Source organism: Myotis daubentonii, chromosome 6 (genome assembly GCF_963259705.1).
Source record: "Myotis daubentonii chromosome 6, mMyoDau2.1, whole genome shotgun sequence".
Lineage (NCBI taxonomy): Eukaryota > Metazoa > Chordata > Mammalia > Chiroptera > Vespertilionidae > Myotis > Myotis daubentonii.
The window spans coordinates 24,821,922-24,841,951 of record NC_081845.1 but is presented as its reverse complement, the minus strand read 5'-3'; the positions used below and the strand labels follow the sequence as shown (position 1 = coordinate 24,841,951).

The 20,030-nt window shown below is 41.9% G+C and overlaps 2 protein-coding genes and 1 long non-coding RNA gene across 9 annotated transcripts in view; 2 read left to right on the top strand and 1 right to left on the bottom strand.

Moving 5' to 3' along the window:
• MAP3K5 (mitogen-activated protein kinase kinase kinase 5) overlaps positions 1-8,962 on the top strand; it is a 177,915-nt gene extending 168,953 nt beyond the window's left edge. For all 5 annotated transcript variants that reach the window (XM_059700425.1, XM_059700426.1, XM_059700424.1 and 2 more), the window contains 4 exons: positions 4,824-4,936; positions 5,618-5,727; positions 7,229-7,305; positions 7,978-8,962. In XM_059700425.1, coding sequence (XP_059556408.1) covers positions 4,824-4,936; positions 5,618-5,727; positions 7,229-7,305; positions 7,978-8,050 — 373 coding nt within the window. In that variant the 3' untranslated portion in view covers positions 8,051-8,962. The remainder of the gene's footprint in view (positions 1-4,823; positions 4,937-5,617; positions 5,728-7,228; positions 7,306-7,977) is intronic.
• LOC132236921 (uncharacterized) overlaps positions 1-15,550 on the bottom strand; it is a 32,757-nt gene extending 17,207 nt beyond the window's left edge. Inside the window, exons 1-3 of one of the 3 annotated variants that reach the window (XR_009453412.1) lie at positions 15,413-15,550; positions 12,535-12,657; positions 9,349-10,073 (exon numbers count right to left, since the gene is read on the bottom strand). This is a non-coding gene — a long non-coding RNA (uncharacterized LOC132236921). Of the gene's footprint in view, positions 1-9,348; positions 10,074-12,532; positions 12,658-15,412 lie in introns of those variants that run through there. The other 2 variants (XR_009453411.1, XR_009453410.1) reach the window with 2 other exon arrangements.
• Positions 15,551-15,899: 349 nt separating this feature from the next.
• MAP7 (microtubule associated protein 7) overlaps positions 15,900-20,030 on the top strand; it is a 142,621-nt gene continuing 138,490 nt past the window's right edge. The window contains exon 1 of the mRNA XM_059700432.1: positions 15,900-16,078. Coding sequence (XP_059556415.1) covers positions 16,006-16,078 — 73 coding nt within the window. The 5' untranslated portion in view covers positions 15,900-16,005. The remainder of the gene's footprint in view (positions 16,079-20,030) is intronic.

The window sequence follows — 20,030 nt, the reverse complement described above, 5'->3', positions numbered from 1 at the left end:
GTTCGCGTGTCACCTCTGACACGCATGTCATAGGTACGCCATCACTGATATAGGACAAGGGCTTAGGGTATTTGGCAGGTGTGGATTGATGGTCCAATGTATAGTCCATATAAGGTACATGGTTAGTCACTGAGGTATTTCCAGGCTGCAGGTTACCTCATACTCCGCCTACCATTTGGGGGAAGGGAGGATCTATCACAAAACTCATCCTATATTTAGAAACATGAATTGCGGTTGCATGATTAAAGTAACTCCATACACATCTTCCATGATGTGCATATAGAAATCTTTCTGAATAAAAGGAAAGTGGCTTTCAGACTTCCATACCCCAATCTTGTCCTTTGAGGTTTTCCCCAGATCTTTACTTGCCGTCTCTACTGCTTAATAGAAAAGAGTTTGAGTCTTTTTGGCCTTTGACATGTCTGGCTCAATCATTGTGTTCCTTATTTCCTCCTTTTCTCAAGTAATAAATAATCCAATTAGGATACTGTATCCATTACAGCAGGTAGTAACTTTAGTCACTTCTCTTTAGTTGACCCTCTGTCCTCCGATCCTCTATGGAGTTGGTTTTTATGCCCCTTACTGATCTCTGGAGGGGAAAGTTCACTCATTAATGTTTTGGTCCAACCACCCACCCCACTCTGCCCTTGGCTTCCAGTCAGAATTTTACAGACAATAAAGCTACTTTATTTACCAATGAGCTGGTATATTTGTTTCTCTGGCCCTAAAACCTTCTGTCTACATACCCTGGCTTATGTCAATAGAACCTGCCTCTCCTAAATTAAATGAAGCCATTTCCGTCTCTCCTTCGCCCATCTGCGTTTCCTGTCTTACCACCCTGTCCCCGCCCTCTGTCCACCATGCTTGTGCCATCTGCAGTCCCCAAGGGCTGCTCCTCGCCAGCTGCCCTCTTCAAGGCCTCACACCCATTTTCTGAGGGTATCAGCTAGCTGAAGGCCTGCTGCCCACATCTGCCCGTCTCTGTAAAAAGACTAGGCTTTGCCGCATTTCTTTATTGCGTTAGGAGGAATTGCATTTTTCACAAAAGCCCACACAGTTATGCTTTTTCTCTACATATTTACACTTAAATATGTGAAATCTACAGGATTATCAGCCTCCTTTATCTTTTTCTAGGAATATCTCCCACAGCTTCTCCATCACACCCGGAAAAGTGAGCTGAGGCCCAACATTCACTTCACATGATTAAAGAGAGGGCAGCTGGTGTGGCACAAGTCCTAAGCCACGGCAGTCAGGGACTGGTCATGCCTATGCTGGCCCTTTGTTTTTTAGTTGAATATTACCTGATATATTGGGGTACATTTATTGCAAAACATGCTTAGAAAAAGTGTTAGTGTGTTTTTAGGAAAGGTTGTAGCCCTCATGTTAGAAATCTTATATTTAGGACAGCGATTTTCAACCTTTTCCATCTCATGGCACACATAAACTAATTACTAAAATTCTGCGGCACACCAAAAAATAGGTAAGTTTTGAATCATTCACACCAGACAGCTGTTGTTGTGTTGGCTCTTGTTATTTAATTTGACAATCTAAGGGAAAACAGATCAGTGCCCCTGACTAAAGAGTCAGGTATTGCATGTGTTAAAATTTTCACAGCTCTCCAGTTGAGTCACTGCGTTAGGATAATTACCGATGAAAGTAAATCAGGTTTATCCAGCTCTTGATTACTAGATCAATAATACTAAATGGGAAAAGTAACAAAATGGCTTTAGAATTTATGTTTTATGTTAACATAAAAACATTCAAACCTGTAAAGAATTTCTGTGAGTTTATTTGAGCCAAACTGTCGACAATTACTTGGAAAATAGAATCTCAGTGTATTGGGATAATGCTCCAGGGAATGGCAGTTTTTCATCTACTTTTATACATTGCAATAAAAGAAGATGTAGATGGGTTACTTGAAATCCATTGGTGATAGATTAGAGAGGCAGGAGAAAGCAAAAGCGGGGGGAGGGGGGACCTCTGGGATTGGATAAAAAGTAAAATGATAGAAACATACTTAGGTGGGTGCAGGATAGTTAAAAGTCAACAATTAACATGATAACAATAACAATGAAGGAATTTATGGCCTCCTGTCCTGGCCCAGTGTATTTGGTTGTGGCCTGAGGGGTCTGGAAAAAAAGGGAAGTTCAAGTTACCCTGACATTTCAAGGATATGTTATCATAGGTGCAAAAAGACAGATAGGCTCTCTTAAGGTAAAGGTTGACCTTGTCAGGGAAGATACCGACCTAGGAGGTCACTGCTTTTAGTTAAAGTTTAATTTCAGACCATCTTTTGTGGTTACTTTAGGTCTTTGAGTTTGCAAGACTGCCATGCAGGCCTTCCCTGAGCTTGTCAGGTTAGCAAATGGCCCCTTTCGTCCACATTTACTTACATTTAAACATTTGCTTACATAAAATGTCCTGACGATAATTAATTTCACACAGAGAGGGGGGACAGTAATGCATGTAGTTCAAATCTAACTCAGGAGGAGCTGAATGGTTATCTAATTTTCCTAGTCTAAAATTCTGGAATTACCTGTCCCCACCCATCCGAGTTAAAAAGTTCACAGATCCTTGCCAAACTTCTGGAATGGAGGCAGCAAATGCCTTGGTTTTCTAAGGATTCTCCTACTAATGGAACTGAAGACAAAGTAAAAATAAAACTGATGGACTGGATATAGCTGAAAATAAATAATTTTGAGAGATGGATTTGGGACCAATGAGGTCGCCTATCAATACTTTGCTTCCAATGTTAGGTTCTGGTTTTAAAGATGAAAAGGAAATAATAGAATCTGGATAACCGTAGGTTAAATTCTAGAAAATTTCACTGTGCTCTTTGAGAAAACAACAAGACGATACTCTCACTATTCCATACACGTAGATGAACAAGGAAGACAAAAATATATACCAGACCAAAAAATTGCCAAGTTAAAAATTCATACTGAGCTTGCTATCCATGTCTTTGAATATCATTCCTGTTGGAGTAGATAAAAATCTCCCTTCAGCCCTAATCGTTTTGGCTCAGTGGATAGAGCGTCAGCCTGCGGACTCAAGGGTCCCAGGTTCGATTCCGGTCAAGGTCATGTGCCTTGGTTGCGGGCACGTCCCCAGTGGGGAGTGTGCAGGAGGCAGCTGATCGATGTTTCTCTTTCATCGATATTTCTAACTTTCTATCCCTCTCCCTTCCTCTCTGTAAAAAAATCAATAAAATATATATTTTTATGGAGGGGGGAAAAGAGAGGGACATCTGTAATAATATCAACAATAAAGATTTAAAATATATATATATATATATATATATATATATATATATATATTTTTTTTTTTTTTTAAATCTCCCTTCATCCTTCCCTCCCTCTGCTTTCAGTTCTTAATTCCTCCTAATTGTGCACCGCTTACTGTAAATAACCTGTCTTCCTCAAATGCCTTCTCTGACTGCCCCCCCCCCCCCGCATTTGTTTTTATTTTATTTTGCCTCCCCTGCCTACTCTACAAGGTTCCTTTCTCCTGCCCGAGGGCCACAGTTCTCTGTGTCCTGTTGAGGGTAGAGGAAGGGAAGCCCGGGGGTCAGGAAAGAACCCTTCCTGAGCCCTGGGAGGGCTCTTTTTCAGGGCCTGAGACAGCAGCAGGCAACAGAATAGCCATTATTAAAGGCCAAGCATTTTAGCTACGTTGTCTCATTAAATGCTCACAGTAATTCTTCCAGGAAATTTTCCTTTTACCTTTTAACAAATGACAAAACTGAAGCCCAGCAGGGTGGAGTATTTTGTCCAAGTTTGCACAGGAAGTACAGGGTGAACCTGGACGTTCCCAGAGCTGTCTTTCAGCTGCCCTAGGTGCTGTGCTGCCTTTCAGAACGTGCTAGCTGATGCAGAAGCACACGAATCTGATCCTGAGTTAAATCTATCAATGCTCAGAAAAGGAAATGCAGATTTCTAAGAGCTGTAGAGTATGCAACAATTTATCCTGATAATCTTATGAATAATTATATTTCTTAAATTATAATTCCTAATCTAAATTCCTAACCTAGTCACTTGGAACGTTTTGACAGAGAACAGTGTTAGAAAAGGCAAGTAGGTTATCAGTTGGCTCTCAGTTGCATGGCAAACCTTCCATGGGTGAGGGCCATGGTATAAATGATACCTTAGTTTCTCCTTGTTTCTTTGGAAAATGCGTTAAATGCCAACTAGGAACTGAATGTACCAGGAACACAGCTATCCTTTTACCTTCGCCACTCCTTTAGAAGGGAGAGGAATAATAGTAACAACCACAATGACCAGTAACATTTATTGAATCAGGTGCCAGATACTACAGGTGACCTCACCTATAGTTACTTCTCAAATATTCATAGTTTTAAAAAATGACCACCTTTCTCCTTTGCATTGATTATTGTATTACCCATATTGACCAACATTTTTTTGATAAGGGGCTATACATGTAAAATAAAGGTCTGTTAAACTAAACAGATACAGTATAATTTTTTTTTTTTTTTGGCCATTTATGGTCATAAAAGAAACGTTAGAGCAACATCTCTGAAGATTGGGCGGACAGTTGGGGATGGCGGTTTTGAATTCTGGTCTGGAAGCACATTCTCCTAGAGCTTTGCTGCTCAACATGGAATCTGTGGACCAGCAACAGGAGTACCACCTGGGAGCTCCTTGGAAATGCAGAATTCCAGACCTCCCAGAGCTACTGGATCAGAATCTGCATTTCAATGAAATGCCAGGGGTGTCTGCTCACTGTAGCTTGAGAAGCCCTCCAATTGGTCACTCTGGCTGCTCCAGCTTTATCACCTTGTCAGTCACTATCATTTTCTTCTGCAGATTACTGGAAGCATTGGTTCAGAAAGAGAAAGAATTACAAGCACTCCTTCATTACGCTATTGAAGAAAAGGACCAAGAAATCAAACACCTGAAGCTTAAGTCCCAACCAATAGGTGAATAAGCAGAAAATTTTAAAGTGAAACTGTTCAGCCAGGCTGCCACAGGAAACAAAGCCAGCAGGCAGTTTCATTTCATGGCTTCGTCAGCATCTGTTACTTGTACCACAACTACAAATAGAGATTGCTTTTAATTCTTGATTGTAGCAAATTATCATTTCTTATAAGTGCAGTAAAAATAAGATGATTCATAGCCATCTTTTCCTGAAATTATAAATTATTGAGTAAATAGGGCTCTCCACTTTTTTCTTTATTCTTTTTAAAGATTTCACAATGAGATGATTAGAAGAAAATAATACTGTTGTCATTTTTGCATTTGTATTCTGTGTATTCTAGTTTTTTTCATATTATTGCAAATAATGGGAAAAGATTATTATAATTATCTGGTTAATTATACTCATCTTAGTTGCATGAAAAACAGTACAATTTTGGTACACCAAGTTTATTCTAAGAAACTATAACATTGATATGAAAGTTAAAGGTGGGAATATCATTACATTCTTGCTGCTGACTCTCCATTTCTTAGTAGATTAAATACTCTTTAAGCATTTTATTTATAGTTCATACTGCCAATCTTGATTGTTTCTATTAATTATTTAAAGCAAAATCTTTTAAAGTATTAATGACCTCTCTTAGATGAAGCTAAGAATGCTCCCTTTCCCCCCAATTCTCTCCTAGATATTCCTAGATCACCTGCACATCGCTCAACCGCTGGCAGAACTACTGAAGATTCTAAACTTACTGACTGGCTGAGAGAAAATGGAGCTGATGACGACACTATCAGTCAGGTAGAGAAAACTGTGGGACAAGCATTATGTTACTTCATTTCATAATGTTAAGTGTCCACTATATGCTAGGCACAGGGGATACACTGGTGAGCAACTCAGACCCTGCGCTGCCCTCCTAAGGTTTATAGACTAGGGTAGGCAGACAATAATCAAATAACTCCACAGATAAAAGTATAATGATGCTCTGCTAAGTTCTGTGAAAGAAAGGTTATCAGATGTTATGAGACAGAGGGAGGGAGAGGTTGGGGAAGGTGCTTTGAGAAGGTGGTGAGTATGTAGGAATAAACTGGACCATCTATATGTATGTATTGGGTGGACAGACAAGAAGGGGAAATCATTCAAGTATAGAATATACAAACAATCATCTTTGTGGTCCAGGACCCCTAAGGAATTTTATATTTTTTAATTGAAAATAATGAAAAGTGTAGAAATTAGAACTAAAATAATTCTCTCTTTTATGTATTAACTTTTTAATTCTCTTGTGACATTATTAAACTCCACTGGGCATTGGCTCTTTATGTAATAAAATAGATCTATTTAGTGAACTTACATCAGGAACACTGTCTCTATAAGCCATATTATACCTGTAATAACCTAATTCTTCTCTGCTCCTTCTGGACTTTGTAATCAGCATGAATAGCATTTGTTTATGTTTAAGACTACATATATGTATACACATATTCACACAATAAGAGGTTATATTTTTATTTTCTAGAAAGGGTCTCTTAATACAGTATTACATGGATTTCAGTTTTATATTTAAATCTTAAAAATAACTATGAATAAAGATGTCTTTTCTTTTGACTTGATAATTTATTGCACCACTAAAATGTAGGGTCTCCTTAGAAATCTGCATTTAACAACTTACGCTACATACATTTAAACAACTCTCTTGCCTATGGGAAGTATGCATAGGCAAGAGAGTTGTTTGCATAGGCAAGAACTTGAATGCATGCAATCAAGTTCTCCAAAATATCCCTCTTACTGAGGCTCAAATCTCAATTAAGGATAGCAACTGATAATCCTCTAAATCATTGCCCCCCTTTTTTTAGAATTAAAATTAAAAGCTTCAGTTTAAACTCAGGACTCTGATTTTCTAGTAATTATTTGAAAGTACCTTTTATGAGACATGAAAAGTATTAAGTGTAAGCACTACTTTTTCTGGAACACTTCTTATCTATTTGAGAAAAATAAAGCTACCCAGCAGCAAACCTCTTAAAGACAACCATTATCTTACGAGCAGCAGATGTAATTAGACGTCCCTTTAGACATTCTGTGTTGCTTATACTCTTCCTGCATTTGGAAGTCATGGATGTATCTCTTCGTAATTATTTTGTCATAGGGGGGAACTTTCTACTAATAATTCCAGAAGGTTTTATTTTTAGTGGATTTGCTTTTAAATTCATTTTTAATTATTGCCAATGTTTATATTATGGATAGAGTTTGCTATTAAAGGTGTATAAAACATCTAATGTTTATGCATATATTACTTTATCCACAGTTTTTGGCTGAGGATTATTCACTAGTGGATGTTCTCTACTATGTTACACGTGATGACTTAAAATGCCTGAGACTAAGGTATCACTTTTCTTTCTGTTCAGTTGTCATGAAGGCAAGAGTCCTGGGCTGAGATCAGGAAGTCTGGGTCCCTGCAGTCCTGGGCCGACCTCTCTGGTTCTCAGTTGCCCTGAGTAAACTGAGTTGGTTGGACCAGACTATTATTGAGAAGCTTAATAACCAATATTTCCATATTAGTAAATGCAAATCAACTGGAAGAATATTTTTTGATAATATATCAGACCAAGACCATGCAGTTATTCTAAAGCTGCCTTAAACAAATCCCTCAATGTTGTTCATGATTGTACCGTATTGGAAATATTAGGATGGGGTGCTGATTTGCCATCTAAATACCTGGTATAATCTGATACAGTTTCCTGTAATAATTTTTTTTTAATCTGGCCAAGCATATGCATAATTTTCTCACACTGGCCCATCTTTGTCTAACAAAGACATTTTAAAAATGCTGAAAACTTTTTTGCTTTGGGACCTGGTAGATTGTGGGAGTGGAGAGGAAAGGCATGGAGGGATGATGAGAAAATATATACAAAAAGAACACATAATGACTAATAAGACTTTGGGATCTTCAAGTTCTGATCAGAGCAGTTTGAAAGCTAAGCAGCCACTTTTCTTTTACAAGGGCAGTGTTTGAATGAACTGTTCCTTTCCCAATGTTCTTGTGTCTTTAAACAGGGGAGGGATGCTCTGCACACTGTGGAAGGCCATCACTGACTTTCGGGACAAGCAGAGAGACAAACAGACTTGACTGTCACTCCTTTGTTTCCAACCTCCCTGGAGATTCTAACAACACAGAACTGATCTTCGAAGGAGGGGGAATCCCAGGGAGAGGAGAAAGAAGCCGCACTTTAAACCCAGTATTTGTTTACTCGTGTTAAAAAAAAAAAAATAGACAGAGTACACTGAAATTTCCCAAATGCTTCTATTTCTATAATTCATAGGGACTTTTTGTAAGGACTCTCACTAGGATGTTTAGGATTATTTTACTCTAAACATTTTAATGGAAATATTTTGAACTCAGCAGCTACTGACTAGACTTCGGCCAAATGTTTATTTCACACAAAACGGATGTAACATTTCATGTGATTGTGCATCACTGGAACAAAACCAAAATGTGACCACAACTTTTTAGGTTTATGTGTGTTTGTAATATGCTCTAATAATCTGAGTAGAAATGCATAATTTCAATTGTTGCATAAAGTTTATGGTGTGTTTTTTTAATATGCAGAATCTGAGCAATGGTTTATACTTATCTGTGTTAATTGTAATATTGATATATTTTGTAACTTAAGTTTCTGGCCTATAGTACATTGGTTTGAGTCATTTTTGTTACTACTGAACTGTACCAGTTGCACATGCCGGAATCATAGTAAAGTTAGCTTGTTCTAAAGCTATCCATTGTCTCATATTTACTTTAAAAAGTAAAAAAGACTATCAATGTACTGTTTTGATAAATTCTAAATAGTTCTCATTTTGTTTAGCCAAACTACTGTGTTAAATTTCTAGTTGTTTCTTCAGCTATAACATTAAATAGAATCTGTCTTCTACTCAAGTAATTGAAGAAAACTGATCTCTAAGTTCTTCCTCATGGCAACAGAGTGGTTCAGAAAGACGTAAAAGAAAAAAGAAAATAAAAGAAAGTCACTGTATTTTTCTCAAAGTCCTGAGTTACCTTGAATGACTATTGTGTATCTCAAGGGGCCTACAAACAGCATCTCAGTGGAGAACACTGCCTTTTCTATCTCTTTAATTTCTCATATTGAGGAAAATATTTTATTGTAAGCTGAATATTATATTTTATAAGCCTGCCTGTATTAAAAGGATGAAGTCTGAAGTTCTTCGATGGATCAATGAGATAAACAAATTTCTTGAATACAGAGGAAACTGTTTAGTATGCAAGATAAAAATAATACAGAGCTGTTCACTTGGCCCATATGTAACAGTCTTTGATAAAACAGGAGTCATTTTTCTTTCTTTTTTTTTCTTTCTTTTTTTTTTTTTTTGGCTGCATAAAGCTTTATTGTTTCATTTGGTGCAATGCATGGTGGTTAAAAGAATGACTAGTAGTTTCAGGTAGAAGCTCAGGCAAAAGGCAGACACTAGGGGAACGCAGAGGGGCTCCTCAAAGGCCTCGGCTCCAAAGTCATGCTTGAGGGTAAGCCCAGCCCAGCCTGGGGGCTGGCCAGGTGTCGCCCATTTTCTTGATAAGTTTCACCTCCTCACCCAGGAAGTGGTTCTCAAGGAAGTCACAGAGGTGAGAGCCTGCGGGCAGAACCCAGGGCCGGCAGCTCCACAAGGGCCTGGTTCAGGTTCCTCTCTAAGCCAGGGCAGCTCCCATGGCGCCCTGAGTTTTGCCCACTCACCTTGGGGAGGCTTCAGCAGGTCCTGGAGGAGAATGCGGACACCACGCTGGTTTTGCAACTTTAAGGGACGCTCAGCACCCTTGGCTTCTCCGCCAACTCCCGGAAGAAGTGGCCCACGCCCCGAGAGCCACATCGTTGGTGGAAACAGAAGCCCAGAGAGAGGTAGGTGTGCGAGGCCCGCAGATGCAGGCTGGCCCCGCGGTTGAACGCAGCCTCCACCTGGGTGGAATAATTCTGATGAATTTGGGAGCTCATGGTTGTTCGGCAGTAAGGAGTTAAGGTAGAAAAACAAACAAACAGTGTGTTGCTGGTCCCGGAGGTGGTTCTGAAGGTGGTGACTAGATAAGATGCAGGAGAGTGGCCAGAGGCTGGGAGAAGGGGTGTCCCTGCGTCTGTTCTGGCCAAACACTGTTGAAGCAAGAGACAGATCTGGGACTGCAGAGGGCACTGCCAACTCATCTTTATTTCTATGTGAAAATCCAGGTACTATATATATATTATTGATTTTTTACAAAGAGGAAGGGAGAGGGATAGAGAGTTAGAAACATCGATAAGAGAGAAGCATCGATCAGCTGCCTCCTGCACACCCCCTACCGGGGATGTGCCTGCAACCAAGGTACATGCCCTTGACCGGAATCAAACCTGGGACCCTTCAGTCCCCAGGCCAACACTTTATTCAGTGAGCCAAACCAGCTAGGGCATATCTATTTTTTAAAGTTTATTTTTATTGTTGACACTATTATAGATGTCCCCATTTAGGTATTCGATTATTCAGAAAGTTCTCACCAGTATTTTTGTCATTTGATATTTGCAACAATATAGCTGCATCTTTGTTTGACTTCCCAATCCTGAGGACAGATCGCTGCCCTGTCCCCTTGCACCCTGTGGGAAATTTTGAGGGAGATGAAGTGTAAATTAAGTGGCAAGTCATTTCATTCATACTGAAATACAGGGTAACTTTTTTTTTATTATTGATTTTTTTACAGAGAGGAAGGGAGAGGGATAGAGAGTTAGAAACATCAATGAGAGAGAAACATTGATCAGCTGCCTCCTGCACACCCCCAACTGGGGATGTGCCCACAACCAGGGTACATGCTCTTGGCTGGAATCGAACCCAGGACCCTTCAGTCCTCAGGCCAATGCTCTATCCACTGAGCCAAACAGGTTAGGGCAGAGGTAACTTCTTTATGAAGCCACAGTTCATCTGCCCGATAATAATGCTTCTTTTAGACCATAAATAAAGTGCTTCTTTTAGACCGTAAATAGGATCAAGCTACCCATGTTCAACCAACTATTTTATTTTTTCATCCTCACCCAAGGAGTGAGGATATTTTTTAAAATATGTTTTTATTGACTTCAGAGAGGAAGGGAGAAAGAGAGATAAAAACATCAATAATGAGAAGAATCATTGATCTGCTGCCTCCTGCATGCCCCACACTGGGAATCGAGCCAGCAACCTGGGCATATGCCCTGACCGGGAATCAAACTGTGACTTCCTCTTTCATAGGTTGACGCTTAACCACTGAGCCATGCCAGCCAGACTCAACCAACTCTTTAATGATAGTCTTCTGTGGGGGCCCTCACTGTAACCAATCTTTGTGATCAAATGTTCCTCTATCCCTTCATGGTTCATAATACATTCACGGACATCATTTTTGGGTCTTAGTCACACAAGAAGGCAGTTCCATTATGGCCCAAGTTTCATGAAAGTTTTCACTTGAAAGGCCTTTGGCATCACTCTACGGCAGATCGTACACCCAGCTTCACATTAAAGTGACCTGGTTGCTTTTTAAAAATATCGATGCCACCATCTTAGAGAAACTTTTTATTGGTCTGGGAAAGGGCCCAGAGATCTTTTTAAAAGCTCTCCAGATGACACCATCAGGCCCCACCTCCTCATTCAAAGTGGTACCCGGAGAGAGAAATGGAAAGCCCCTTTCTGTAGTGATGATAGTAAGATGGTTACCATTCGTTGTTCATTCAGTGTAGCAAGAGTCTAAGCACATAGGCCTGGAGCAAAACTACCACTTGCCTTTTCCCGTTGGGCCGATGAACCTCACCAAGTCTGTTGTTTCCTCATCTGAAGCGGAGAAAACAGTCTGCCTTCCTCATGGGGTTGTTGTAAGATTTAAAGAAAACAATGCAGATGAGGTGCTTACTGCAATGCTTAGCAGATACTAAGCACTCAGCTCCTGCCTACTGTTGTTATCTATTATCATTCACTCAGAGCAGTCATTAAGAACTCACCGGGTGAGTACATTATGGTGCACAAACGACACAGTTCTCCCCCCCATGGATGTTCACTGTCAGAGGTGAAAGCAAGACAAAGCAGAAACTACAATACATGCGGTAAGTGCTGTAGTGATCTGACTGCTGGAGGGGACCAAGAAAAGCTGCCTGGAGAAGTGAAGTCCAGAGCTGAGCCTGGAAAGACGGTTGGTGACAGCAGTTACACACCTGGGCGGTGCACAGTCTTACAAGAAACAAAACCGGAACTTGCCGGGGAAAGTAGATCCAGTGTTTCTTTTTAAGCACATTTTGATCTCTTTCTCCAAATCCTATCATTGCATATTTTGTTTCATTCATTCTTAAACCATTACAAAAAACGCGTGGCAATGAGGAATTGTTGCTAACCCACTGGAATGCCTGCTATGTGTGAGGCACTGTAGCAGCAGGAGAGATATACATGATACCCCTTAAAATTAGAATACAGGCAACACATATGTCATCGAGAGCACCAGCTATTTGTAAAAATATCATTGATAACTTCAGACTCTATAGACACCCTAGGGAGAAATAGAAGACAAAGCCTCTGCCACCAATAATTCATATCAGATTGAAGAGACAAATTCGCAGTAACAACTCACACCTCGTCTATGTTAAAGGCTAGATGAGGGGTAAATCCAGAAGCCCCTGGAGAGGCTCAGAGAACAAGCTGGGAGCCTGGGCAGGTGGGACAGGCTTCATTGAGGAGGCAGACCTCACCCTGGGCCTTAGAAGGAAAGAATTATTAAGTCAGAAACAGGGAAGTCAATCAGGGCATAGTACCAAGAACAAAGGCAGAAAGCAGGGATTTGCAAAGTGTTCTGGAGAAAGTGAGCAATTTTTATATTACATTACCCCCCCCCCCCAGAATTGACTCATTTAACTCATATTTGGCTGGAAACATGAATTATAAAGATGAAAGGTGGAAAATGAGATAGAGCTCAGTGTGATTGGAGTTGGCCAGGGAGGAAAGTGGAGTATATTTAATTATGTAGAAATGGGGGATCTATTAAGGTTTTTGAGCAAGAGGTGTATGTGTAAAGCAGTAGTGTGTGAGATTAATCTGGTGAAATTGTTTTGGGTAAATTGGAATAGAAATTGGACAGAACAGCTCAGAGAGTGTTACAGATGTGAAGGAGGGTCCAGTAGGAGTTTGAGCAATAGGAATTGAGAGGGTGAGATTAAAATAAATTGACAAGATTTGGGAACTATGATTTGAGCAGTGACAATGGGAGGAAAGGCTAGATGTTGAGTTTATATAACAGAAGAATTCAAACACAGGCAACTTTGCAGGGGAAGCTGGTTTGGACATGATGAATTAATGGCAGGATGATTCAATGATAGAAATGGCAGAGACCATTGAGAATTTGTAGGTAGAAGTCAGGACTGAGGTCAGGGGTATATATTCTGGATCTAGGGCTCAACCTGGGTGGAGATAACATTAAGTGATAGTTATGAGAGAGAAAGGTTGTGGCCGACAATTTTGGGAGGAGGATGGTTTTGGGGTGGTTTGAGAAGGAGGAGGAATTTTAACTCAGTAGAGAAGAAAAATGACTAACCACAGAGAAATTAGAAAAAGCAGGACAGCCCTAAGTGGTTTGGCTCAGTAGATAGAACTTCATCCTGCAGACTGAAGAGTCCCAGGTTTGATTCCGGTCAAGGGAATGTACCTTGGTTGCGGGCACATCCCCAGTGGGGGGTGGGGGGGGTGGGGGGGGTGCAGGAGGCACTCTCTCATCGATGTTTCTAACTCTCTATCCCTCTCCCTTCCTCTCTGTAAAAAATCAATTAAATATATTTTTTAAAAAAAGAAAAGAAAAAGGAAAAACCAGGACAGTGGTGTAAGCCAAGAGGAAGATGATCAGTTGACAGAGTGAAGAAAATCTAGGGGGATGACAGATTAAAAATTTGATTTCATGCCCTGGAAAGTTTTCCTAGACATGAAAGACTACACTTGGTTAAACAAAGATAATAAGACAATAATGGCACCAGAGTCCACACGTTTATTAACTTTGGTGAACAAAATTACGACAATAGATTTGGGAGAGTTGGAAGTTGAGGGAAGAAATTTTTCAGAATCAGAGAGTCCTGAATGTATTTGTTGGGGTAGAATCCCTAAATGGAGAGGCCGTTGGGGAGTAGGGAGAAGAAAGGATGAGCTTTCAAAGGAGGCAGGAGGGGAGCAGATGGTTTTAGGAGTTGCAGCTCCTCCCCCTGGAAAGGGGAACTGTGATGAATGGGAGAGATTTTGAGATGGAGGTGGGAGCTCAAGACAGATGGCTTCCGTGTTCTAAGTAAAGTACAACACACAGTACAACGTGATGGTGTATGACATTTAACAGATGTCACCCATTCCTGCATTTTCATGTAACAGTCCTTGTTACAGACGCCACATTAAATTTGGAACAGTCTATACAGGGCCTAAGGGCAGGATTTAGGTGTGTTTGTGTGTAACTGGTGACAGATGAAAACAAATTAGCAAAAGAATGGGAGAAGGGTGAAGCACACACCAAAGACAGAAACACAAACAGAAAAATAAACACTAAGTCTTAATTTGGGGTGGGGGTCAGGGAGAGTACTCCTTGTTTACTTCAGTAGGTAGTAAATCAGAAGGTTGAAAATCAATCACTTTCCTTTCCCAAGGTTCTTCCAGAGTTCACCTCTCTAAATTCAGCTAAGAGACTCTTTCTGATGTTCGCAGCATTTTACACTCTGATGACTTAATGTAGTAAAAAATAACCTTTGCTTGGGCCCAAGTTGAGCTTTAAAACTACCTTAACCTCCCCCCCCCCCGCCCCCCTAAATCTGGTGCTTTATTTTTATTAGAAGTCTGATAAGAGTGATTTGAATGTGATCAGTTTGCCTAATCCACTGTAGAAATGGCACTATGGGAAAATCCCTAAGTAATCCCTTCACCACGGTGAAGTGTCTCTTAATCAAATCCTCTACTTAGCCAGTGAACCAGTAAACCAAATAAAAGCAGTCCACTCCTAGGCTCAGAGTGGCAGGTTTTTCATTAAAGAACGGTGGGGATTGTCACTTTAGCAAGAAATCCAACACTTCTCAGGCACTCTTGGGCGTCCAATAGATTCTGCTGAAATCCTTGAGCAGGTTTTAAGCTGCTGGGAGCTTTCTGGTTATGTTCAACCAGCCCAGGCTGTGGGAGTGCATTTCTGTGTAGCTAGACGGAACTGGTCGCTGCTCAATTTTGTTCCTTATGTTTCCATTTTTTGCAGGTCATATTTTTCTCCTCAGCATTTTGTTGCTATCCTGTACTTGTCTGTTGGAGCAGAAATTGGTATCTCCTCACTTAATAATCTGTGTCTTTAAAAGAGAGAGGGAGAGAGAGAGAGAGAAGGAAACTGTTGCATGTTGCCTTTTTCCTGGTCTTCCTGAGCAAGCTGGACGGAAGTCACAAGGTAGTTACTAATGAGAAACCAAGAATAAGAAAAGCCACATCATTGGGCACAAGTTTCACTAACTTGTATGCCCTGGGGCTCGCCAGACACATAGGCCTGGTGAGAAGACTGGTCAGCAGCAATGGCGTCCTGAAAAGCAGATCCAGGCCGGATCCCAGCTTGGAATCCCGCCTGTGTACTTCGGCTTTCCACGTGGCATCGTACTCTTTTTGCCCTGGCACCATGAACTTCAAAACTGACCTGGCTGCTTCAAAGTTCATGGTGGAACTGGGCGTTCCGATGTCCTCCTCTCACCTGGGCTGATCTGCTTTCTTCAGTCCCAGATCCTAGAGCCACTCAGAGTCGCCGACCCCGCTCCAGACCTCCCGGGAGTGGGCTGCGGTCCGCGGTGGGGGCCAGTTGCTCGGGGCCAGGTGCCTGGCTCCGCCCGAAGCTCTCGCAGCCCAGACCCTGTGGCGTCCACGTGAGAGCCGCTGCCACGCCACACCTGCCCGCGAGGGGGCGCGCCGGGCCCCAGGCCTCTCCTGCTAGCCTGCTTGCGCCTCCTCCGCAACAGCGCTCACCTGTCTGGACTGCGGGCCCCAGAGGCGGGGGCCGGCGGGAGCAAAGCCGAGGAAGAGGGCGGAGCGGCTCTCGGGACGCGTCATCCGAGCACCATGGCGGAGCTAGGAGCTGGCGGCGACAGCCACAGGGGCAGCGATGGCGATGGCGCTGGGCAGAGCGAAACAGGTGACTGCGCAGCGCGGGCAGGCGGGGGGCCAGCGGGCGCGGCAGGGGCCCCAAACCGGTGGGTGGGCTCGCGCGGGGCGCCGGCGATCCCCTCTTCTGCCCGCGGCGGGGAACGGCCGCCCCGATCTCTGCGCACCCGGGATCGGAGCGCACAGTCCCTCGGCCCTCCGCCACCGCCCAGCCCGGAGGTGCCCGAGTGCCGCGGGCCCGGTTCCGGTCGCCCCGGTTCCGGTCGCCCCTTGGCTCTTCACCGCGACTTTCCCACAACAGGTGGAAACGCGCCAGGGAGCGCGGGCGGGAGGAGGAAATGGAGAAACGGTGGCTGCTCCCCTCCCACCTGCCGAGTTGAATGGGGAAATCGTATACCCCAAACCAAACAACCAGCCGGAAAGCCCGGGGCCAGGTGCGAGGGGCAGGATTCTCCGTTCCTGGGCACCCCCCCCCCCCCGCCCCCCAGTGCCGGGGTCACACTCAGCTCCTCGGGGCTGTGTGCGTTGAGGTCGATGGTGGTCCTGAAGGGCGCGGGGGACGTGCGGTGAGCCGTGCCCGTCCCCCCGCAGTTCCGACCCACGTCCCAGAAAGACTGAGGTCGCGGGCGCGGGAGGGCAGGGGCTGGTGGCTGGATGGTGGGGACCAGCGAGTGGGGGCTCGACGTGCTCAGACGCGACTTGAAAGGGTCCTCTGAGCTCGTGTTCCAAGTCCTTACATCGACCCTGGGTGAGAAGGGTGGTTCAGCCCCGAGGGCTCTGTGTTGGGGACCGCCCCCAAACCCCACAGCACACTCGGGGACGACGCTCGGGTCTCCCCCGTACCCCACATCCTATAGGTGGACGATTTTTGCGCTCCTGATAGGTTGTTTTGGAGACACCTCCTTGCAAACGCGCCCCTCTTTCCTAGTCCCCTCTTCTTTTATTCTGTTCTTGGCCGCTAAACTCTGGTACCTTCCTACACTTGAAATGGGGGCGGTGAGGCAGTTTCTTATTTTTAAAAGAAATTCCGATTGCAACGCATTTGCTGCTTTACATACATACATAATCGGAAACAACTGTTTCCTAAATGTAAGACTCACCCCCCACCCCACCCTACCAAAAGGTATTATTGATTTAGATGGCGTGCTTATTTTAATGTGAAAGGTCCAGAAAAGCTATAATAGTATCTGCTCTGTTTGGAAGGGTTGGGACAACTAACGTCTAATGACTTCATCCTGCCAGCCAAAATACCCGCGGTTTAGTCCGACAAGGTGTCTTGAACTTGTTTACGTTGAGGTCATGCTATTTCCAGGAGAGTGGTTTGAAAGATTTGTAGATCATTATTTTGGCTTGGGGTGGGGAAAGGGTGGCTAAGGGAGATGCTTTTGTAATTGCTTTAGAGAACTTGATGAACTGGGTGCCCTGGGTTAGCCTCACCCAAGTGAGGGCAACAGGAGGGCAGCGTCCTCACTGTGAATGTAAATGGTGCTTCTGAAGCAAAATTGTTCAAGGTAGTGAATACACGCCAATTTGTGCTAAACAAACAAAAAAACAAAATACTTTTTTAGAACCTGCCCATGAACAACTTGTTCATATTTGAGTGAATTGCAAACTAGCCCATTCAGTGCCTGGGCAGGTTAACTAATGAACCAAGGTTTCTAACAATTGACATACAGATCAACCATGTGGCTGTCAGTGAAATATTTTCTTTTATGAAAATGGGAATTTAATTGGCTGCCATCTTCTTCACAGGAATCAGTTGTTTCGTATTTTTGCCTAGACACTTCAAGTTCCAAGGGACAGTTTTTACATGGCCTTTTGAATAACTGTTCTTTATAATTTACCTAAAACTTATTTTGGGCCCACATCTTTTTGTGGCGTTTTTTCCCCCCTAGCCCTTGATTACTATTAATGTTTTTAGTGTTCAGAAGCACCTGTATGAGCAGGGGCCAAAGAAAGAGCAAAGGAGAAAATATATATTTTTTAAATCCGATAGCAATATTTTGATCCAATAAGTGCAGGCTGTCTGGATTTTAACAACTTAAGTTTTCCATATATTTAAAACATGTGACCTGTACACATAGGATTTCAATGTAGTACTTTATTCTTATGGACATATTTCACATACACATCCAAATGCTGCAAGTCTTTTTTATTTTTTTAAACAATCACAGGTTTGTAGAGAGGTGGTTTTTTTCCAGGGAGGCAACATTTGTTGAGGGATCTATTTTATTCCCTTTTTAGATCTAGTTCTTATCAAGTAGAGTCCATTCCTTAGTTTTAGTGTCCCTGTGCAAAGACTGTGGTTTAATTGCAGAGCAATTTATATTAGAATCTCGGATAATTATTAAAATAACACCCATAATGTGTTCATAATTACGTACATATGTATGTGTGTGTATCAAAGATGGGTTGAACATTAGCGTTATACTGCCTGTAAGACAAGATATTTGTTAAGAATATTGAAAGGTACTATATAAAATCTAACATTTTAAAAACCATATGTCCTTCAGCATATATTTATCTCCTCCTCAAAGGTAGTCAAATAACTTGCCTTGTGGTGAATTGTTTTTTCTTGAGGATGAACAGTTCTTTCACATATATTTTTCAATAGCCAGAGGTAATAAGTGAGAACTGAAAAAAATAATTGTCTTGGAAATCAGTTTCCATTTCACCACTAGAGGACGTCAAGTCCTTTTCAGGTTATTATTTTGAATAGTTCCATTGATTGATATTCACTAAACTGCCTCTGCCCAAGCTTTGTATATTTAATTTTATGTTTGTGCCCAGTAACAGTGGAAAGGGAGTGTGCAGAGCTAATTCGATAATGTAATTTTTATAAAGGCTGCTGATTGAGACCAAATTCAAAGCTGCTTTTGACTAATTCATGAGACTAAAAATATTCATGCACAGGTAATAGTTAATACCTGTAATCAGTGCATTTTGTTGCTTTTCCTTTGGAGAAATGACTTAGTACCTGGAATTGGGCTTTTTCTCATTTTAGCGAGCTGTGTGGTAGAAAAACATGGGTTTTCTTTATGATCTTGTTAATGACATTTCACTGCATTTTTCCAAATGAAAACATTTTCCAAATTTAAGGTCTCACTTAGCTCTAAGGGTCTACGAATATCTGCAAATAAAAATTGTAAGAGGTTCAGGCTACAAGTTAGCGTTAAACTTGTCCCTTTTGAAATTCAGGGCCCATAGCTAGGAATGCTTCGTTGAGGTGCCCAGATGACTTTTTCCCATTGTTTTGTGGCTAGCTCTTACCGTTACATCTTGCTTTTCACCTGTCAAAATGCACTGGTGTTCCAGCAGAAGGTTGTTACATGCTCCCTGGGAAGGGCTTAGATTGTGTTGTGACTGAGTTGGACACCCATGCCAAACCGTGTTGACTTATTTTTCTTGGATTTCTATGGTGCTCACATGTTTTTTGTTTTGTACTACTCTATCATACTTCCAAATTTTAAGTTGCGTCCTAAAATATTATTGCTATGGAATTATCACACTTTAAATCATTAGGGTATACTTTCATTCCCTTTAAACCACAAAGATGGACGTCCCAGACCTATTTCGACTTTAAACCAGTCACTATCACTTCATTCAATATGTTTCTGTACAAGGAAAATAGAGGAAGTGTATACAGCTTGCGTCTGCACGACTTTCATGAGAAGCAAGCAGTTGGGGCTTCTTCAAAGTACATAAACGAAAAAGAAAATATCAGTAAGCGATCTTATTTGTTAGTCACCAATTTTAGAAGATATTTCTCAAATTGCAGGGGCTCATTTACAAGGCCTATCATGTGTGTGGGCATGTGGTGGGTGAGAGACTTTTCTCCCTAAGAAAATAATGTCCAGTTCAATTTTTAATTTAGATTTTTAAATTTTTAAAAGTTCAATAACATTAAATCTTAAAATATATCACTTCCTTGGGTGGGTTGTGGATTTAGATGCTCTGAGTAATGCCCTCTGATTTTCCTTATA